Here is a 22,990-nt window from a genome sequence, read left to right as displayed (position 1 = left end):
AAGAACAAGGATATAGTTACTGAACAATTACTATATGCAGCGCATCGTAGGGCTATGAGGAAGACAAAAGTTGATACAAGGCTCTCCACCTTAACAAATTTGTATTTGTGCTATATATTTTCCTTAGGCCTCTATGGCTCCATCTTCCACCATTCTCTCCCCAACTCTGTGCCTTGGGCTGCTCTTCTGGAACAAATCAATGGGGTCCCTTGCCCCCTAGCTTCCAGTTGGTTCTGGTCTATGGTGAGCATCAACAGACGACCCAACAAAGGGAAGAGTGGAAAGTCTGGATATTTATTCCCTTCGCTCTCATCCTGTGGGGGTCATCAGAGGCTGGCTACCTCTCTTCACTGAAGGTAAGGCTCCTGTGAGGAAGCTTTCTTCATATATCTGCTTCTTTTTCTGGGTTCAAGGAACTGCTTCCCCTTTTTGAATCTGTAGCCGAGGAAGGGTAACAGATCTTACTTTTACCAGCCTTGTGATATTGAACTAACTTTTGTAGTTTCCACAGGTCCTATGTACACCTTTTTGGTAGTTCCTTTATCAAGTGCTCTTCTGTTTAGCCTGAGCATGCTACATCTTTCCTGTTGGAACCTGACTGACACAGCAATCTGATGAACCAACAGTTAACAATTTCAGGTACCATATGCTAAGTGTCATATAAATGCTAAAGGCAGTTACATATTTTGCTGAACAAGCTGAGAATACAGAGAAATCTCCAAAGCTTGGGATCCTGAGGGAAACTGTCCAGAAGATGGTAAGCTTTACCAAGCGGTAAAAAATTACTATCAAGGAGAGTCAAGTAGAAAAGGGGCAAAGACGAAGTGTATTCAAGGGATGGCAGTAAGACAAACCAAGTCCAGCTCAGATCAGACTGCCTGGGGAATCTGCACAGAGACACAAGACCCTTATGACATTAATACTGAGAATGCATCTTATGTGAAATTGCTCCCATTCTGAGGAATTTCTCTCCCGCTCAAGACAGGAAGGGTAAGATGAGTGAAGATGACATTATTGGGATAACTATGGATGTGTTCCAATTTCAGTAATTTAGTATTATTAGCAACAGCCTGCTTTCTCCATAACTATGGCAACATGCTGTGACTGAGAACCTCTGCTGTGTGCACTTACACACTAAGTTGAAGTCTGCACTTTAGTGTGCTTAAGAATCAGCTTTGATAAAGGTTTTTCACTTGCTAACTTGCACATTCTTGGGTTCTACATACAAGAAATTTTAATTCAGTAATTCTATGAAGGGACCTGAACAATCCACATTTTTAAAAAAGGCATGGACTTCATTCTGATACAAACCATATAGGAAGAAACATGCTTGTGGATAATAACTGGCATAAAGAATTTTCAACCAAAAGAATGCATTAAGACAGTGGTCTTTTAGAAAGATTAATCCGGCCACAGGATACAATTCAGACTGGGTATAGAGAGAATAAAGACAAGGAGGGTAGAAGAGGGAGGGCTCTCAAAGTTCACATAGATGGATGTGAGCACCTGGCCTGAGAAGACTAGGAGGAAAGGAAATGAAGAGAAGAGACAGATAGGAACAAAGTGAAGACTGAGAAGGTATTTCCTTACTGAGTGTTGTGGTGTGGTGGTTTAAAATACATCAAGTTTTTTGTGACACTCTCCCTATAAAAAAAATAGTGGATTCTTATTCTTTTCTCCTGTTTTCTGTAAAAAACAGAAAGTAATGGGAATGATGTGTGGCTTTTGAAGCTGGGTTAGAAAAGGCAATCAGGCTTCCTTCTGGCTCTCTCGGGTTCCATGCCTTTGGAGCTCTGAGCTGCTGTGAAGTGCAGCCACCCTGAGGCCTCCATGTAGTGAGATAAGACGTGATGCCTGAGAAACTCCAGCTGTTCTAGAACTTCCCAAAGTAAGTTCTAGAGTAAAGGAGAGTAAAGAAGCCTAACTCTGACCACTATTTAAATACAATGTCAAGAGGGGCACCTGGGTGGCACAGTCGGTTAAGCGTCCGACTTCAGCCAGGTCACGATCTCGCGGTCTGGGAGTTTGAGCCCCGCGTCAGGCTCTGGGCTGATGGCTCAGAGCCTGGAGCCTGTTTCTGATTCTGTGTCTCCCTCTCTCTCTGCCCATCCCCCGTTCATGCTCTGTCTCTCTCTGTCCCAAAAATAAATAAACGTTGAAAAAAAAATTTTTTTAAAAATAAATAAATACAATGTCAAGAGAGGTCTTGAGTCAAAACCAGCCAGCTGAGCAGTTCTTGATTTCCTGATCCATAGAGAGCACATGAAATTATAACTATTGTTGTTTTAAGCCAATAAATAAATTTTGCATGATTTATTGTGTAGCAACAGTATCTAGTTTACTAGATGACTCTGATTTTATCTTTCCATGAAATTTGGAAATTGTCCTTTCACTTTATATAGGACAGTTATAAAAACCTCAGCAGCCTTTTTACCTCAAATGGTCTTGTAGTCATAGCTCATCACAATAAAAATAAATGAATAGTTATCTAGTAATATATTCTCCATTTCAAAACCTAATTATTAAATAATTAGAAGCAAGCTTTTAAGCCAACAGTTCTAGGGGAAAACAACCACATTTCCTTTAATATTTTGCACAAAAGTACTAATGCTGAGAAAAAAATTTGTGTAATTAAAATTAAATTACTCCCCCTTAGGAGCAAATCAAATTTGTCCCCCTTAGGAACAGCAAATCAAATTATGTCTGTCAAATCAATTCACTAGGCAAGTCGGATGACAGCCCTCTGAGGATTGCTTTTCTTTTATCTCTAAATTGTTGTGTTTTTTTTCAAGCCCTCTATCTAGCTGAGGATGTTTCATATATCCAATCTCAGTCATTCAAATTCAGAACTTAACTCTATGTTTAGACTCCTTTTACATGGCCAAGTTGAGGCTAAATGATAGATCCTAGAGGAAATCACAGCTAGAAAAAGAAAAACATTTCAAAATAGTTGTATATACCCGCTCCAGCAGGCCTCACCCTCCTTGATCCCACAAGTGTGATAGGTAGAATTCTTAAGGTCTGTGTGCACTCATGGGCCCAACCCTCAGAAGCACAATTCCCCAGTCCTTTGTCTCTCACTCAAGAAGCCTGAGGGAATGCAAATGAGCAAGAGTGGCATGATTGTAGGGATAATCTTGGGTCCCTCACTTCCTTTAAAATCAATACTCCCGGGACAGCTGGGCAGCTCAGTCAGTTAAATTTCCTACTTGGGCTCAGGTCATGATCTTACAGTCTGTGTGGGGCCTGGAGCTGCTGCAGATTCTGTGTCTTCCTCTCTTTTTGTCTCTCCCTCCTTGTCTCTCAAAAATAAACATTAAAAAAAAAAGTTTTTTAAATAAATACTCCCAAGCTCTGGTGAAAGCCAAGGTGTCTCGGGTCGCGGGCTTTAAAGTCCTCTCTCCATTACCTCTCCCATTTGACCATTCCACAATAACATGAGTAAAAATGCTTACTAATCACTAGGACTAAATATCAGTACTTCAACTCAGATCGTCATACCTCAAAACCACAAATAACACACCTCAGGAAACAAACTATGGTAAACTGCTGATTTAAACAAGTTTGAATTTGTGTTAAGTGATTACTTAAGTTATTTCCCAAATGATCTCTGAGTGTTACAAATCAGAAATATTTAATCCCTCGTCCACGCCACCTTTAGTGGGTTGCGGGCACTCCAGGAGGATAGCTGGAGATGATGAATGGGAGTGCAGGGATCTTTTGTTTAAATTATTTTTTTAGGGTCACTTGGGTGGCTCAGTTGGTTAAGCTTCTGACTTAGGCTCAGGTCATGCTCTCGCACAGTTTGTGAGTTCGAGCCCCATGTCGGGCTCTGTGCCGACAGCTTGGAGCCTGGAGCTTGCTTTGGATTCTGTGTCTCCCTCTCTCTCTGCACCCCCCCCCCCCGCCCCCCGCCTGCTCATGCTCTGTCTCTCTCTCAAAAATAAATAATAAAAAAATTATTAATAAAAAAATAAATTATTTTTTAATTGGCCAGTAAAAGAAATTAAGCTTCACAAGTATTTAATATTTAGACTGACAGTGTGGCCTGCACTATGTCAGACAGTCATGTCACCTACATAGGGTCTACATATATTTGTGAGGTTGTGTGTGTGTGTGTGTGTGATAAAACAATAATTAAAATCAGACACAGTTGAGACAAGTAGCACTGCAGGGTATGGACTCCAGTGCCTTGTAAGGCCCAGGCTGGTGATAACAAGAGTGAGACACCAGCTGGAGTGGGAGTGAGGGACAGCCATGAAATAGATATCACCTGTGCTGTCTAATGACAGCAGCACTACCAAGGTGGAGAGATGTGAACTGGGAGCTGCTAAATCACTAAGGTTGCAAGACAAGGCAGAAACGGGATTTTTATCGTGAAATCTCCTAATTTCAGAATTTAGTACACATTTAAAAAGTTGTCTGATGCCCACAGTCAGCTTAAGTTTGTGACCTCAAGGTTAAAGAAAGCTAGTGGTTTAGAATATCTGTAACCCCTCCTTTGAAATCCTAGCTCTGTGCACCTGCTGGTGGCCTCAGGCAAGTTACTTAACTTGTCAGAGCTTCTGCTTCCTTATCTGTAAAGTGGAATAACAATGGCTAGTGTTGGGAAGTAAAGTGATAGCATAATAAAAATCAATTATACAATATGCATATTCAAATGTAAGTTTCTAGAGACAATATACTTTGCTTGTACCAAAAACATAATCAAAAGTATAGGAGCAATGGAAACATCAGGCTAGCTGAACATCAAATGGTATCAATAAATACAACAGAAAGTGAACGGATCTTTCGGACATTTTGGGTCACAGAAGCATAAAACACATACATATCTTTATTATACTTGGAAGAAAACCAACCAGCATTATCATCAAGGAAATTGTGCACAGGTCCCCAACAAGGAAACCACAGGCAACCAAAACATTCCTCACATGAAAATCACAAGCCTAGCTAGGAAAGGGAAGGTGGCAGCTCTGTGGGACCACTCTCAAGGAAGGAGAAACTTGCAGGAAAAATGGGTGAAATCAAAACAGGGTACACAGAATTGGGGAAGTTTGGTCTTGCTGAATTGTATAAAACCAAGATGCATACCGAGAACACCACTACTAATCTGTGGGCTTCCAAATGCTTCTGCCCCACAGTGTGAATGTCCACAACCTAGCTGACAGATTGCTGACATGGTTCCAGCCATTCTTAGCAGAAGAAAAATTTCTTTCAACAGAGTCTTAACTGGAACCTCAAAACATAAAATAAAAGCAGAGTTGTTCTGGGCTGCTTTAACACCTGAAGGTGGCCCCTACGGGCTCCATCAGTCAATTTGAAAAACAGCCCCTAGAAGGAACCAGAATGTCCTTTTACCTTCAAAACTTCTGACACACAGGAGGGGAGAGCTAGTGAGAGCCCTTCTGCTGTATATAAATGTATGGAGTATTTATTCTCAACGTGTCTAACAGTAATTAATAACCACTTCCTGTGGTTGAGTCGTTACTATGAGCCATACATTGTGCTAAGAACTATAGGTATGTGATCTTATTTCATCTTTACAGTAGCCCTGTGAGGTATTTTTATCCTCATTCTTCAAAGGAAAACACTGAGGCCTCTAGAGGGTTCATATTTCAGCCAAAAGCATAGTGAATGAGAGTCAAAACCCACTGTATTCCGTTGGCATTATAACCAACTCCACTGATTTATATGAAGGTGTGAGAAACTGAACTCATGATCACTTTGGAAGCAGTCCCTTGAGTCCTTCCTTTTCTGGATAATTCATGACATTAATAATTATTTTCCACTTCAAATCAACAAACACTTAAGAGAACCCAACATAGTAAAGATATGTGCTAAGTCAGCAGGGCAGGTGTGGGCATCATAGGGGTGGTAGAGGCGAGAAATAAAAAGAATGCAGGAAAGTTTACAGCATGAATAGAAGCTTAACTGTAGGAGAGATAGACAGACACACTCACTAACACAAACAAAAATTCCACAAATATCAACTGAGAATTGCTTGGGGGAAAAAAGTAGCTTATTTGTAATAGCAGCGCACTAGGAACAAAACTAACAAACAGTGTACAAGACTTTTCTATGGAAAACCACAATGTTACCTACTGAAGATTCAACATAAAAGAAGACCTGAATAACTGAAATGATGGGGTAATGTTCATGGATGGGAAGATGTCAGTTCTCTGAAAATTAACCTATATGTAATCTACAGTGAAATTCAAATAAAATCTCAACAGTTTTTTTATGGGCCTGACAAATTGATTCTAAAATTTGTAAGAGTATATGTATAGGCATAGCCAACTTAGAAAGGAAGAAGGGGAACAGACTGCCCTTCAGGCATCAGGATATAACTTATAGTTTTTTGTTTGCAACTATGATATTGATGCAGAAAAATATAAACAGACAAAAGCAATAAGTAGGAAAACCATAGAGCAGACCCATGTCTACCCAGGAATAAGTCATTTCAATGAGGAAAATATATGCTAGGTAACAAGTAATCTTTGGACCACTGGATACATTTTTCATTTCCACTTAAAACCTATAATAAAATTCTATCTTCACTTCAGACTATGCACAACAATTAACACCTGAACCTTCAAAACAAAATTAAAAATAACTAGAAAAATATAGAATATTTTTATGAGACTGCAAGGAAGTCTGTCTTTCTTAAGTCTTTTCTTAAGACTTGAAGGTAAAAGCCAAAAAAAAAAAATGCTGATAAATTTACCACATTAAAATTTAAAACCTCAGTAGGACAAAAGATAGGACATGATTCTATATGCTTCTCAGTCATGATTTAAAAAAAATACAAATGGAAGAAAATATAATCAAGATACATAGCAAAGTATTGGTATCTAGAGTGTCCAAATCAATAATAAAAACTCAAACAATCCATCAGAAAAAAAGGTGCCAAGGTTATGTTTTGGCAAATCTCAAAAAAGGAGATACAAATAGCCAATAAACACATTTTAAAAACATTTCAGTTCACTAGGGATTTAGGAGAACACAAATCAAAAGAGCAATACAAAAACATTTCTAATCCATCAGGTAGCCTAAAATAAAAAAAAAATTTGAAATAAGTATTGGTCAGGTGTGGAGAATGGGAAAAAAGTAATCATAAGTTTATGGGACCACTTTTTAATATATTTTTAAAAATCTAAAATATAGATTTTAAACTACACACACACACACACACACACACACACACACACACACACACACTCCCTCTACTTTAGAAAATCCTTTTCTATAAATATTCTTGAGAGATCTTTTTGATACATGCAAAGGAGGATGGGTTCAAGGATGTTAGTCATAGTATTGTTGGCAATGACAGAAATTTTAAAGAAATCCGAATGTCTACTAATATGATACATTTATAGAATATAACATTATGAAGCAGTTACAAGAATGAGCTAAGTCTGTTTGTTATCAACACAGATAGAACTCAAAAACAGAATGCACAGTGAAAAAAGCAAGTTAGGGGATGATATAAATAGCCCTGAGGAAATAGCAGTAGCAGGTCACTGTGAGAAACAGGAAGCAGTCTGGCATTTAGAATGTAAAAGTAGATACATAAAATTGGAAAATTAGCTGGGGCCAGATAGTTGAATATATTATTTACTGTCATATTTATAAAACACTAGATTTAGTGTGGGCTTTCCTCCTCCATTTGCAACTGAGTTATTGGTTTCAGCACCACTGAGTTATTGGTTTCAGCTTTACTATTTGTAATAAATCTTCAGTACACAAATCTAGTGCAGAGGTTCATCCCATGAACTATGAAATTCTGCAACCTTTAAAAAATACTTTGCTTAGGCTTCCACCTTGGACTCTGGGCTATCCAGCAAAATCTTGGCTACACTATATGTTCTCTTGGTGGTGGAAAAATCTTAGGCTTCCCATTCTTGCTCATCTTGATTCCTTCCCCCTCACTAATCTGTTATTTCACCAGATTGCATTTAGCAACATACAACAAGAAATAGATAAACCCTAGATAGAATTGACCAATTTGCAAACGGATGAAAAGAAGGTGTCTAGTAACTTAGATCTTACCAGGTTCAAAAAAATCAGCTGCTTCTATACCTACAAAGAGCAGAAGACAAGGCTATTGTCACTCAAAGGACTCCCATTAACACCCTCCCCAGCTATCCAAAAAAAGGGGACACACCCCTGAGGCAAAACCTAAATTAAGGATGCTGCCTATTGTTTTATATGGCTTCAAAGTAACTACCATCAAAATATCTGTACCTAGAAAAGAACTTTGAGTGTAGTTATCAGCACATGGAACTAACTGGAAGCAAAAAGAGCAGATGCTTACCAAACTTTTGAGGAAAGTTTTACCAAAGCAACCATAAGCCTAGCCAGAGAAAGCTTGTTTGTTCATTTGTTTGTTTGTTTTCAAATTAAGAATAGCTCCCAGGAGGAGCCAAGATGGCAGAACAGCATGGAAGTTTTGTGTGTGTCTTGCGTCCATGAAATACAGGCAGACCAACACTAAAGCATCCTACACACCTAGAAAACTGATCTGAGGATTAACACAACAATCTGCACAACCTGAACCACAGAATCCAGCAGGTATGTAGCACGGACAGCTGAACTTGGGGAGAGAGAAGCTGGTGGCAGGCAAGGAGCCTCCTTTGCAAGTGGAGAGAGGATGGAGACTAGGGCAGGGGAGAATACAGGGAAAAGCACCCCTCCCCAAAAGCAGCTGGAGAGAAAGTGGAAAATTGGAAACAGCCGCAGGGACTAAACTAAAAAGGGAGAAAGGAGAAAGGAGAGAGTTTAAATTCCATTAAGACTGTAAACAAGGGGAGCGCAAAGGCTGCAACTCCGCAGCTCAGCTCGATACCTGGTGGTGCTCTGGTGGGAAGGGCAAATCCCCAGGAACAGAATGCAATCCAGGAGGTTCTCAGGCCACATGGGGAAAAGAGGTTCCACTGTTGGAAGGACTTTTGGTAGAGACTGTTGAAGCCACCTGGTCCCAGTGGACCCCAGAAAGTGGCCACATTCGCTGGTGCTGGAACAAGGTCGTTAAGGGTGAAGCCTGGTGCCAGATGTGTGTTGCGATTTTCCATAATCCCTGAAACGCTGCTGCTACACTGTCTCTCGAACTTTTTCTGGGGCAGGCTGGCACCTGGCCGCAGTCTCCAGGCACCGGCAGCAGCAGGGTCCTGTGAACTTACCTGGGTGCGGCCAGCATTCAGCCATTGCTCAGTGAGACCCTCCGCAGAGGGGCGGAACAGGTCAAAGCCACAGTCCTTCACATGTAAGGGGCCGGGGAAAACAGCCGCATCTGAGACAAAACTCAGGAGAGAGGTACTGCCTGGGGCCTGGTCACAGAGAGTGAAAAAGCGGGGAGAGGACAAGAGCTGAAGACAGAGGACGGGTGCACGATCCGGAAGAACAGACTGGGTAGCGAGGGGCGCCATTTTCACCACTCCCGCGCATGCGCATACGCACCTACGAGCCCCGCAACCATCCACCCCAGTAGGCTAGCAGCGCCATCTAGTGGAGAGTGGAGCTGTTACACTGAGTCCCGCCCAACTGGGCCAACTTCACTCTCCAAGAGCACAAGTCTCACCACCGGCTTAGTTTATGGACTATAAAGCGCTACATAGACTGACTTCTAGGGAAAAAACGAAGCAATTTCAGCCCTACTTCAATTTGTTAGCATGTTCATCTATTCAATTTTCTTTTTTTTTCTTTTTCTCTTTTTCACTTTTTCTTGAATACAGAAAAAATTCATTTTTATTTTCAATTTTTATTAAAAATATTCTTAATTTTTATTACTATATTTTTTAGTTTTGTGTAAATTTTTTCAAATTCCATTTTACTTCCATCGTTTTATTTTAGTCTACTTCAGTGTATTCACCTTTTCAAATTTTCAAACAATTTCCTTTTTTTCTTTCTTTTTCTTTTATCTCTTTTTTTCTTTTTCTTGAATGCAGAAAGAGAAAAACTTCATTTTTACTTTCAATCTCTATTAAAAATATTTTTCTTTAATTTTTATTACTATATTCTTTGCTTTTATGTAAATTTTTTCAATTCCATTTTACATCCATCATTTTTAGTCTACTACAGTGTATTCACTTTTTCAAATTTTCAAACAATTTCTATTTTCTTTTTTATCTTTTTCGTTTCCTTTTTTCTTAAATACAGAAAAAGAAAAAAATCATACTTATTTTTAATTTTTATTAAAAATATTTTTCTTTAATTTTTTCTACTATATTTTTTACTTTTGTGTATATTTTTTAAAATTCTATTTTTGCCCATCATCTCATTTTAGTCTACTTCAGTGTATTCATTTTTTCAAATTCTCAAATGATTTCCTTTTCTTTTTTCTCCCCCCCCTTTTTTTCTCTAATCTGTCAAACCACTTTCAACACCCAGACCAAAACACACCGAGGATCTAGCATCATCTATTCGATTTTTGTGTGTGTGTGTGTGTAATTTTTAATTTTAATTTTTTTAATTTCAATTTTTCTACCTCATTAATTCCTTTTCTCCCTTCAAAATGGCAAAATGAAGGAATTCACCCCAAAAGAAAGGGCACGAAGAAACGACAGCCAGGGATTTAACCAACACAGATACAAACAAGATGTCTGAACCAGAATTTAGAATCACAATAATAAGAATACTAGCTGGAGTTGAAAATAGATTAGAATCCCTTTCTGCAGTAAAAAATAGCCACAATGAAATTAAAAATGGCATAACTGAGCTGCAATCACGGATGGATGCAGTGGCGGCAAGGATGGATGAGGCAGAACAAAGAATTAGCAATACAGAGGACAAACTTATAGAGAATAATGAAGCAGAAAAAAAGAGGGAGATTAAGGCAAAAGAGCACAATTTAAGAATTAGAGAAATCAGTGACTCATTAAAAAGGAATAACATCAGAATCATAGGGGTCCCAGAAGAGGAAGAGAGAGAAACAGGGGTAGAAGGATTATGTGAGCAAATCATAGCAGAAAACTTTCCTAACCTGGGGAAAGACACAGACATCAAAATCCAGGAAGCACAGAGGACCCCCATTAGATTCAATAAAAACTGACCATCAACAAGGCATATCATAGTCAAATTCACAAAATACTCAGGCAAGGAGAGAATCATGAAAGCGGCAAGGGAAAAAAAATTCCTAACCTACAAGGGAAGACAGATCAGGTTTGTAGCAGACCTATCCACAGAAACTTGGCAGGCCAGACAGGAGTAGCAGGATATATTCAGTGTGCTGAACCAGAAAAATATACAGCCAAGAATTCTTTCTCCAGCAAGGCTGTCATTCAAAATAGAAGTAGATATAAAAAGTTTCCCAGATAAACAAAAGTTAAAGGAGTTTGTGACCACTAAACCAGCCCTGCAAGGAATTTTAAGGGGGACTTTCTGAGGGGAGAAAAGATGAAAAAAAAAAAAAATATATATATATATATATATATATATATATATATATATATATATATATATATAAATACCAAAAGCAACAAAGATTAGAAAGGACCAGAGAACACCACCAGAAACTCCAACTCTACAAGCAACATAATGGCAATAAATTCATATCTTTCAGTACTCACTCTAAATGTCAGTGGACTCAATGCTCCAATCAAAAGACATAGGGTAACAGAATGGATAAGAAAACAAGACCCATTTATATGCTGTTTACAAGAGACCCACTTTAGACCTAAAGACACCTTCAGATTTAAAATAAGGGGATGGAGAAACATCTATAATACTAATGGTCAACAAAACAAAGCCGGAGTAGCCACACTTATATCAGACAATCTAGACTTTAAAATAAAGACTGTATCAAGAGATGAAGAAGGGCATTATATCATAATCAAGGAGTCTATCCACCAAGAAGACCTAACAATTGTAAACATTTATGCACCAAATGTGTGAGCACCCAAATATATACATCAATTAATCACAAACATAAAGAAACTCATCGATAGTAATGCCATAATAGTAGGAGACTTCAACATCCCACTCACAGCCATGGACAGATCACCTAATCAAAAAATCAACAAGGAAACAATGGCTTTGAATGACACACTGGACCAGATGGACTTAACAGATATATTCAGAACATTTCATCCTAAAGCAGCAGAATATACATTCTTCTCCAGTGCACATGGAACTTTCTCCAGAATAGAACATATACTGGGACACAAATCAGCCCTAAGTAAGTACAAAAAGATTGAGATCATACCATGCATATTTTCAGACCACAACGCTATGAAACTCGAAATCAACCACAAGAAAAAGTTTGGAAAGGTAACAAATACTTGGAGACTGAAGAACATCCTACTAAAGAATGAATGGGCTAACCAAGCAGTTAAAGAGGAAATTAAAAGTATATGGAAGTCAATGAAAATGATAACACCACAACCCAAAACCTCTGGCACACAGCAAAGGCGGTCATAAGAGGAAAGTATATAGCAATCCAGACCTTCCTAAAGAAGGAAGAAAGATCTCAGATACACAACCCAACCTTATGCCTTAAGGAGCTGGGAAAAGAACAACAAATAAAACCCCAAACCAGCAGAAGACAGGAAATAATAAAGATTAGAGCAGAAATTAATGCTATTGAAACCAAAAAAAAACCAGTAGAACAGATCAATGAAACCAGAAGCTGGTTTTTCAAAGAATTAACAAAATAGATAAACTACTAGCCAATTTGATCAGAAAGAAAAAGGAAAGGACCCAAATAAATAAAATCAAGAATGAAGAGGAGAGATCACAACCAACAGAGCAGAAATAAAAACAATAATAAGAGAATATTATGAACAACTGTATGACAATACAATGGGCAATCCGGAAGAAATGAACAAATTCTTAGAAACATATACACTACCAAAACAGAAACAGGAAGAAATAGAAAATTTGAACAGACCCGTAACCAGTAAGGAAATCAAATTAGTAATCAAAAATCTGCCAAAAAACAAGAGTCCTGGGCCAGATGGCTTTCCAGGGGAATTCTACCAAACATTTAAGGAAGAGTTAACACCTATTCTCTTGAAGGTATTCGAAAAAATAGAAATGGAAGGAAAACTTCCAAACTCTTTCTATGAAGCCAGCATTACCTTGATCCCAAAACCAGACAGAGACCCCACTAAAAAGGAGAACTACAGACCAATTTCCCTGATTAACATGGATGCAAAAATCCTCAACAAGATATTAGCCAACTGGCTCCAACAATACATTAAAAAAATTATTCACACGACCAAGTGGGATTTATGCCTAGGACGCAGGGCTGGTTCAATATCTGCAAAAAAATTAATGTGATTCATCACATCAATAAAAGAAAGGACAAGAACCATATGATCCTCTCAAAAGATGCAGAGAAAGCATTTGACAAAATACAGCATCCTTTCTTGATAAAAACCCTCAAGAAAGTAGGGATAGAAGGAGCATACCTCAAGAACATAAAATCCATATATGAACGACCCAACGCTAATATCATCCTCAATGGGGAAAAACTGACAGCTTTCCCCCTAAGGTCAGAAACAAGACAGAGGTGTCCACTCTCGCCACTGTTATTCAACATAGTATTGGAAGTCTTAGCCCCTGCAATCAGACAACACAAAGAAATAAAAGGCATCCAAATCGGCCAGGAGGAGGTCAAACTTTCACTCTTCGCAGATGACATGATACTCTATATGGAAAACCCAAAAGGTTCTACCAAAGAACTGCTAGAATTGATCCATGAATTCAGCAAAGTTGCAGGATATAAAATCAATGCACAGAAATCAGTTGCATTCCTATACATCAACAATGAAGCGACAGAAAGAGAAATCAAGGAATCGATGCCATTTACAGTTGCACAAAAAAACATAAAATACCTAGGAATAAATCTAACCAAAGAGGTGAAAAATCTATATGCTGAAAACTATAGAAAGCTTATGAAAGAAATTGAAGAAGATGCAAAAAAATGGAAAAAGATTCCATGCTCCTGGATAGGAAGAACAAATATTGTTAAAATGTTGATACTACCCAAAGCAATCTACATATTCAATGCAATCCCTATCAAAGTAACACCAGCATTCTTCACAGAGTTAGAACAAATAATCCTAAAATTTGTATGGAACCAGAAAAGACCCCGAATAGCCAATGTGATTTTGAAAAAGAAAACCAAACAGGAGGATCACAATCCCAGACTTTAAGCTATACTACAAAGCTGTAATCATCAAGACAGTATGGTACTGGCACAAGAACAGACACTCAGATCAATGGAACAGAATAGAGAACCCAGGAATGGACCCACAAACGTTTGGCCAACTAATCTTTGACAAAGCAGGAAAGAATATCCAATGGAATAAAGACAGTCTCTTCAGCAAGTGGTGCTGGGAAAACTGGACCACTTTCGTACACCATACACAAAAGTAAACTCAAAATGGATGAAAGACCTAAATGTAAGACAGGAAGCCATCAAAATCCTCGAGGAGAAAGCAGGCAGAAACCTCTTTGACCTTGGCCACAGCAACCTCTTACTCAACACATCTCCAGAGGCAAGGGAAACAAAAGCAAAAATGAACTACTGGGACCTCATCAAAATAAAAAACTTCTGCACTGCGAAGGAAATAATCAGCAAAACTAAAAGGCAACTGACAGAATGGGGGAAGATATTTGCAAACGACATATCAGATAAAGGGTTAGTATCCAAAATCTAGAAAGAACTTCTCAAACTCAACACCCAAAAAACAAATAATCCAGTGAAGAAATGGGCAAAAGACATGAATAGACACTTCTGCAAAGAAGACATCCAGATGGCCAACTGACACATGAAAAATGCTCAACATCACTCATCATCAGAGAACTATAAATCAAAACCACAATGAGATACCACCTGACACCTGTCAGAATGGCTAACATGAACAACTCAGGCAACAACAGATGTTGGCGAGGATGCGGAGAAAGAGGATCCCTTTTGCATTGTTGGTGGGAATGCAAGCTGGTGCAGCCACTCTGGAAAACAGTATGGAGTTTCCTCAAAAAACTAAAAACAGAACTACCCTACAACCCAGCAATGGCACTTCTAGGCATTTATCCATGGGATACAGGTGTGCTGTTTTGAAGGGACACATGCACCCCCATGTTTATAGCAGCACTATCAACAATAGCCAAAGTATGGAAAGAGCCCAAATGTCCATAGATGGATGAATGGATAAAGAAGATGTGGTATACATACACACACACACACACACACACACACACACACACACAATGGAGTATTACTTGGCAATCAAAAAGAATGAAATCTTGCCATTTGCAACTACGTGGATGGAATTGGAGGATATTATGCTAAGTGAAATTAGTCAGTCAGAGAAAGACAAAAATCATATGACTTCACTCATATGAGGACTTTAAGAGACAAAACAGATGAACATAAGGGAAGGGAAACAAAAATAATATAAAAACAGGGAGGGGGACAAAACAGAAGAGACTCATAAATATGGAGACAAACTGAGGGTTACTGGAGGGGTTGTGGGAGGGGAGTGGGGTAAATGGGTAAGGGGCACTAAGGAATCTACCGCTGAAATCATTGTTGCACTATATGCTAACTAATTTGGATGTAAATTTAAAAAGAAGAAGAAGAAAAAAAAAAGAATAGCACCCAAGGAGGGCACAGTCTCAATACGTCACTGTCATATAGCCACACTGCTTAATGGACAAGAAGAATTTTTCAGAAGCCAGCAGCTTCAGGAGAGAAGAGAGAACCAGGAGTTGAAAATGGGCTAACCCAGGAAAGGATTTGTTATATGCTATGATTCAGTGACTACCATATACACTGCCAAAATTCCCTTTTCTGAATAGGAGCCTTTATTTCACTTCTCCTGGTCTTGTTCTTCCACTCTTTATTGGTGGCAGGGAGGGAAGACAACTTGCTGTTTAGTCTGTAAGTGGCTGAAGAGTCTAATCTGGACTTAATGGAGAGAACTGTACATCAACTAGAGATTCTTGACTTTTGATCTAGATGGTGGGACCCTGGTTATTTTCCTTGGGGAGCGAGTGAGTACATTCTATGTGTAGGAGAAAAGAGCATGCCAACATTTGAATGGCCAGAGAGGCAAACTGTGGCAGAAGCTGCTAGTTAGTTCTCCAATGTTCCATAGGAATAAAACTGTAGCCAGGCACCTGGCTGACCAGCTGGATTATATTTCCCAGCCTTCCTTGCAATTACAACATGCCTAACGAAATTCTTAACAATGCTATGTGAGCAGAAATGGTAGATGCCACTATCCAGATCTGGGACTTCAGACCTTCAGACCTTCATATTCTCTTCCCTTCACATGCCAGTTGGAAGCCATATGTGGTGACAACCCTGCTTCAACCATACGAATGATGACAGTGTCCCAGGAGATGGCAGAACAACAACTTGGAAGGAACCATGGTCCCTAAATGACCTCAGGGAGAAAAGCTGCCCAGTCAATCTGGACTGTTCACATCGACACCATTCCCTAGGAGAAAAAAATACACTTTGTCCTATATGCCACTTAAGTGTTAGTTTTTTTTTTTAATTTGTTTGTTTTTTTATAATGGTAAGACCATTGCTAGTATATGGCTGAAATTGGAAATCCATGTCTTCCTATACCCTGGACCTGTGAGGAAGTCTTGGAGGAAACTTCTGCACACCTGTGTATACATGTCCACATGCACACACAAAAAATAGCTGGTGAGAGAAAAAATTTGAAGAGTTGTGGTATAATGAAAATATATATTTAGTCTTTGTCCCCAATTCCTGGCACAGAGCTTCTAAAACCTTCAGAATTTCCTGAGTGCTAGTAGCATCTTTTGTTGTTCATAATGAACAGCTTCTGACCATACCTGAATCTAAGCTAATAAAGTGATTCTGGGCAGGGCCCAAAATAGCGTCAGGATGGGGATTTGTTGGCAGAGAGATCAAAATGATGTTAGAAGGTGGGAACTTTCAACACCACTCCTTGATCTCTAGGAAGGAGGTTAAAGACAGGGTTAGAAAAATTCTTCAACAATTAACTTTGGGGAGCTTTTGAGTTGGTGAACATGTTGAAGTGCTGGGTGGGGGGTGATGCACCCAGATAGAACATGGAAGTTCTACCTTCACAACCCCACACCATGCCCTACACATCTCTTCCATTTGGCTGTTCCTGAGTTGTACCTTTATAATAATCCCCTACATGTATGTAAAGCATTTTCCTGAGTTGGCATCAAAACTGACAAGGGTGTTGTGGGAACCCCAGAATTTGTAGGTGATCGGAGAGAAGTACAGGTGGCCCTTGGACCTTGTGTCTGACCTCTGAAGTGCAGGCAGTCTCATGGGACTGAGCACTTAACCTCTAAGGCCCGTACTAACTTGGATATTTAGCATCAGAGTTGAACTCAATTATCAGATATCTCATTGGTATTGAGGTCTGGAGAACTGGTATGGAAAATCTGCACACGTTTGGTGTCAGAAATGATACCAGAAAAAAAAAGACACCACAAGAGCTCAAGCCTACATAGGACATGGAATAATCAGGGCTGACCCTAACAGTTTGCTTTACATAAACACCTTAAACTTTGCCTCTGCACCCTCTGAACTCTGGCAGCTCAGTCATGGGGGCATCAACCTCAGCACGACTGTTCTGCTTATAGAGGTCAAGATCCTCTAGACTATTACAATGCCAACCTAAGAAAGATGTTAAATTGGACTTTTCCAGCCTCAAATGTATGGTTGAGAACAGTAAATGCAAGTGACTGCATATTCTACAGAGAGATACCAGACTGTCCTATAGAACTTCCTAACAGGTGTCCCCAACCAGTATTGTGATGCTTGGCCCATCACCTGAGGCTGTATGAGAGAAGGTGGAGATAGATCAGGTATCCAGAGAGTTGCTGGAGAGTTATGTATTTCCCGCCCCTTGGCCCACTACCGGCCCCACCATAAGCCACAATGGGAAGAATTTCAGGAGTCTGAGACATTACTTTGGGTTTCTGAGGCTGAATCAGGCCCAAGCAGATATATGTTAAACTGAATAAAAAACTGAAATTTTTATTTTATATTGGACTGGTTTTTTTTATTAAAATTTTTTTTCCAGCTTTACTGAGATGTAATTGTGGTCTGGGCTTTTTAATACCAGAAAGCAACACTATCTGTTAATATTTTAAAGTGACCAGGAGAGCTTTGAGGTCTGCCTGAGTTATTATTCAAGGGAGAAGAGAGAGATTCACAGTATATTTGAAAGGCAATAGAGAGTAAAAAAAATCAAGAAGCTTTTTCTGCTTGTGGCTGCCAAACGCATGTCATTCAATACATAGTTTGAGTGGCTTTGAGTGGGAATGCCTGCCTGGCTATCATGCTTCCACCAATAGCCAAGAATCATGCAGAACGGCTGCCATAGCACCCATTTTCAACAGCAACATCAGGTGACACAACAGCAACAACGAAAAAATTGATTTTTCTAGTTTTTCTCTTGTCAGGGATGGAGCAATTAGACCAAGCCCTTAAACTGAGAAAGCATCAGAGGTCCTGGACTACTGTGGGGAGAGGAAAGCCTGAAGAGGGGAGAAAGACACTCCAGCACAACAGATGTCCCCAAACAGTCAACCTGAATATTCAAAGAGAGGCTTTATGAAGCTGTCTTCTGGCCTTGAACTGCCTAAATCCATACTTCTTTTATATAATACATAAATTTACATCTTATTTGACTTTGTATCCTCTGATATAATATCTGTAATATGTTAAAAGCCTATTTAAATAAGTAAGAAAAGATAAACAAGTTCAGACACAAAATAGGCAAAGGAAAGCAGGTGATTCACACAAGAAATACAAATGGTCAGGAGAGTATCTGAAAATATACTTTAGTAGTAACTTAAGAAATGTACATTTAAAAGCTGAAAGACTACTGTTTCTTACTTATCAGGTTGGCAAAAATCTTAAATATGAATTGTATCCAGTTGGAAAGGGTCTGGAGAAATTTACTCTCACTCAATATTGATGGGACTATAACTTAGAAAAAACTTTTTGGAGGACCATTTGGAAATAGCTATGAAAAATTTTAAATGCATTTCTATATGACCATGCACACATGTACACACATGGGTGTGTGTGTATTTAACATACAGAATATGGCCTAGATGGATATATAACAAGCTTTATAGTATTTCTATTTCTCAGGAGAGAAGGGCAGTGGAATGGAAGTAGGGTATTAATGGACGTTTACTTTTTTTTTTTAAATTTTTTCATGTTTATTTATTTTTGAGAGAGAGAGACAGAGTGGGAGCCAGGGAGGGGCAGAGAGAGAGGGAGACACAGAATCTGAAGCAGGCTCCAGGCTCCGAGCTGTCAGCACAGAGTGCGACGCGGGGCTCGAACCCACGAACTGTGAGATCATGACCTGAGCTGAAGTTGGATGCTTAACCGACTGAGCCACCCAGGCACCCCAATGGACGTTTACTTTTTTTTTTTCAATATATGAAATTTATTGTCAGATTGGTTTCCATACAACACCCAGTGCTCATCCCAAAAGGTGCCCTCCTCAATACCCATCACCCACCTCCCCTCCCTCCCACCCCCCTGGACATTTACTTTGTACACCAGGACTTAACATTTTGATGACCACATGTTATTTTTGTAATTAAAATTTTTATATGAAAAATCAGTCACCTTGGCTTTTCAAAGAGTAAATATACAAAGTATTTTAAGTGATTTATTTCCCTTAAAGATATATGTATTAGGTTTTGAGCGCGCATAGTCTACTGAAATTTGTGTAAATTTGGGCAAACTGAACCCTACCTTGTAATAGGTACGTGGTTTAGTATTTTACACCCCAGTGAAGAGGGCTTCCTCATTTAGTAACAATGTAGATATAGGGTGATGTTTTATTTTTGCTGGGCAGTATGGAACAAGCTTGTTTTAAGTAATTAAAGATTTTAAAAGATCTTAGAAAAAGTATTTTGAAATAAAATTTAGAGAGATTTGCATTTTTTAATAAAAATAACGAATTCTATTATTAGTTTATATCTCTTCTTTTTTGGCAGAGACTGTCTCCAATTTTTAGGCATGACTGCCAAGGAAATGACCTTCTGCCAACCCATACTGGGTACTTGCCTGTCTGAAGACCAGAATTCACTCAGAATAACAGCATATCTTCCAAGAAATCTTTTTTTTTAACCTCAAAATTTTATACAAAAGTAGGTCATTTAAAATATAAAAAGACATTCTTACTTGGTCCTCAAAAGATAGAGCCTGGGCAACATCTCTTGGAAATCCATCGATAACAATGCCCTCTTCATCAGGTATTTGCATCAATTTCTGTTTTATCTCTGTAATTGTTGTTTCCTTTTATAAATACAAAAATATAAAAAACCACAGTTAGTTAAACTTGCACTCACAACTGGTATAAAAATCTTCGCAGAATAGAAACAAATTACACAGCAATACCTGTGGGGCCAATTCTCCAGTTGTAATTATTTTGGCAATAAGACTCCATTTCCTATTGCTGCTGGTACTGTGGATCTTCTTTCTCAGTAATTCTCCCACCGAAATGTATTGGAATCCATAACGTTCTGCGATTTTCAAACTTTGAGTACCCTTTCCACTTCCTGGACCACCTACCATTTAAAACAGGCAACATTGTGACCTTCTGGTACAATAAGAAACTCCTTTTTGTACAACTAACTCCACCTTGAGATGCAGACTCTAGATCATAGTAGCAGGGTGGGCAACTTTATACCTGTGCCATTCTCAGCGTTAACCTCTAAACGCAGAGCAAGTACAGACTTAGCCAAGGAAAGCACAGAATTATGATCAACTTTATTAGATGAAAAAGACACATTTTCCTTCACCTATTTTAGTAAATAACTAATTTAGAAAATTGGACAGTGCACTTAAAAGAAATCATTTCTTGGTCTTCTATGTGAAAATCTCATCTTTTTTCCCTCTCTAATCAAAGAAAAACCTAAGAGATACAAGAGACAATGATCAAAACAACAGAAATGTGTTCGGTGCCAACAAGGAGCGACATTTAGTGAAATGTAACAATTATTTTTCAAACCAAAGGCACATCAATATTGACACAACTTATTTAAAAATTTTTTTAACTCTGTTCCTGTGTCTCCTTGCCTCATCTCCTTTAAATTCCAAAGAAGTTTTATGCAATGAATATGCAGAGTGGATGGAATAGGTCCTTAGAACAACTTCATAGAGCTCATGATAATTTTGATTGCGTGATACATTAGTATGAGATAATTAACATTTTGCAACCTTACTCAATACTAATCATTGGTAATCATTTATTTTTTAGAAGCTTAAGTACTAAAATAATTATAAAATATATACCTCAGATTTTATTTCCAATCACATTAGATTATTTTAATTTATATTTCCAAACAACCTAGACTGACTGGAATCTAAAGTCTGAACAAATTTCTAAATAAAGCACATAGCAATCAGCACAGTCTGATTTTGATTTATTACTTCTTGATGATTATCAAAATGAAATATTTTCAAGTACTTAAGCATAAGTTATTGATGGTAGACAAAATGTTTTTAAAGGTCAACGTCTAATAAGTAATGAACTGTTTCGGTAATATTCACTGAAAATAATTACAATTTATTAAGCAATATTGAAAATAAAAATTCAATAGAAAAGTGAGTTGATATTCTCCCTACTAATTCAATATGTCAAGTTTTGGCAGGGATTAGAAGTCATTTAATACATAATTACTTAGTGATTAATTTGTGCAAATAATGTAAGTAAAAAAGGACAGGTGTTTTGTTTTTTATAAGAGGGGTTCTGAGTGGGTAGACTTGCCTGTCCAGGGATTATTTCCTCTTTAAAAATTTTAAAGTGCAGGGGCGCCTGAGTGGCTCAGTCGGTTAAGCATCCGACTTCAGCCCAGGTCATGATCTCGCAGTTTGTGAGTTTGAGCACCGCGTCGGGCTCTGTGCTAATAGCTCAGAGCCTGGAACCTGCTTCAGATTCTGTGTCTCCCTCTCTATTTGCTCCTCCTCTGCTCACACTCTGTCTGTCTCTCTCTAAAAAAATAAACATTAAAAAAATTTTTTTAAATGCAGAATTCTAAGATCAACTAATGAGAATCATTTCTTAACACCCATACCAACTAATGTACGGCTTTCACTTTTTTATTGCTTTATGAACCTTAGGATAGGAATTTGTTTACATTTTTAACCACTCCCTTTCTAAGAAACTCTAAATCTTATCCTATTAGATTTAATATTATGAACTACTCCTAAATTAAATTCATTACTTTGCAAAATTTTGGTTCTAAATAGCTGTTTTTGGCCTATTAGCCTATTGCAAATCATGGATTGGCTTGAAGTAAAAATTATATGAACAACTCCATCAAATTTAAGCTAATTTGATCCCTGAAGCATGAATGTTACCATTCATAAACTATATTTCCACGCTTTATCTCACAAACCATCAAACTAAGAGATTAAAAATCCCACTGAATTAAAAAAAAATCAAATATGCTAAGAAAGTTATGGCACCTTCAAGAAAAAAAATATGTCAACTCATGGAAGCAAACAGCAGACAGGACAAACACATGATTAGCACAACTGAGAGAGAATAGCTTTAATTTATTATGAGTTTGATTAATGAAGCTACCTAACAAATTAATTTTACTTTCTTCTCTCTGAAACCAGAGTGAGCTTAATCTTGTTCTATTTATTTATCTCCAATACTTATAAATATTAGAATCCATCTAACTCTTAGATTTAATAATTATGTTAACATAAGAGAGATTCATATCTGTGCCAAGAAGGCTAACTGTAAAAAAAAGTCTGCATCACCAGAAGGGAAATTTTCTTTATTGGAATGTAATACCATGTGGGTATCTGTACCTCTTCCACTCCTTTTTTAGGCTAGTACTAATAAAAATTTGTAAGATTCAGGTACAATTATTTTATAATTTCTCAAAAGTCATAAAATTGCCCCAATTTTCTCAGATGGATTTGGCTTTTCCTTTCTTGTAATATCTCAATGCTCTAAAAGTTATTTACACTCATTGGTTC

The 22,990-nt window shown here is 38.2% G+C and overlaps 1 protein-coding gene across 4 annotated transcripts in view; it reads right to left on the bottom strand.

The window, feature by feature from the left end:
* AK5 (adenylate kinase 5) overlaps positions 1 to 22,990 on the bottom strand; it is a 263,749-nt gene that overhangs the window by 227,940 nt on the left and 12,819 nt on the right. For all 4 annotated transcript variants that reach the window (XM_003990243.6, XM_019837266.3, XM_011284927.4 and 1 more), the window contains exons 4-5: positions 20,393 to 20,562; positions 20,177 to 20,290 (exon numbers count right to left, since the gene is read on the bottom strand). In XM_003990243.6, the coding sequence (XP_003990292.2) occupies positions 20,177 to 20,290; positions 20,393 to 20,562 (284 nt within the window). The remainder of the gene's footprint in view (positions 1 to 20,176; positions 20,291 to 20,392; positions 20,563 to 22,990) is intronic.

Source organism: Felis catus, chromosome C1 (genome assembly GCF_018350175.1).
Source record: "Felis catus isolate Fca126 chromosome C1, F.catus_Fca126_mat1.0, whole genome shotgun sequence".
Lineage (NCBI taxonomy): Eukaryota > Metazoa > Chordata > Mammalia > Carnivora > Felidae > Felis > Felis catus.
The sequence above is the reverse complement of the archived record's forward strand: the minus strand, read 5'-3'. Positions and strand labels throughout refer to the sequence as shown.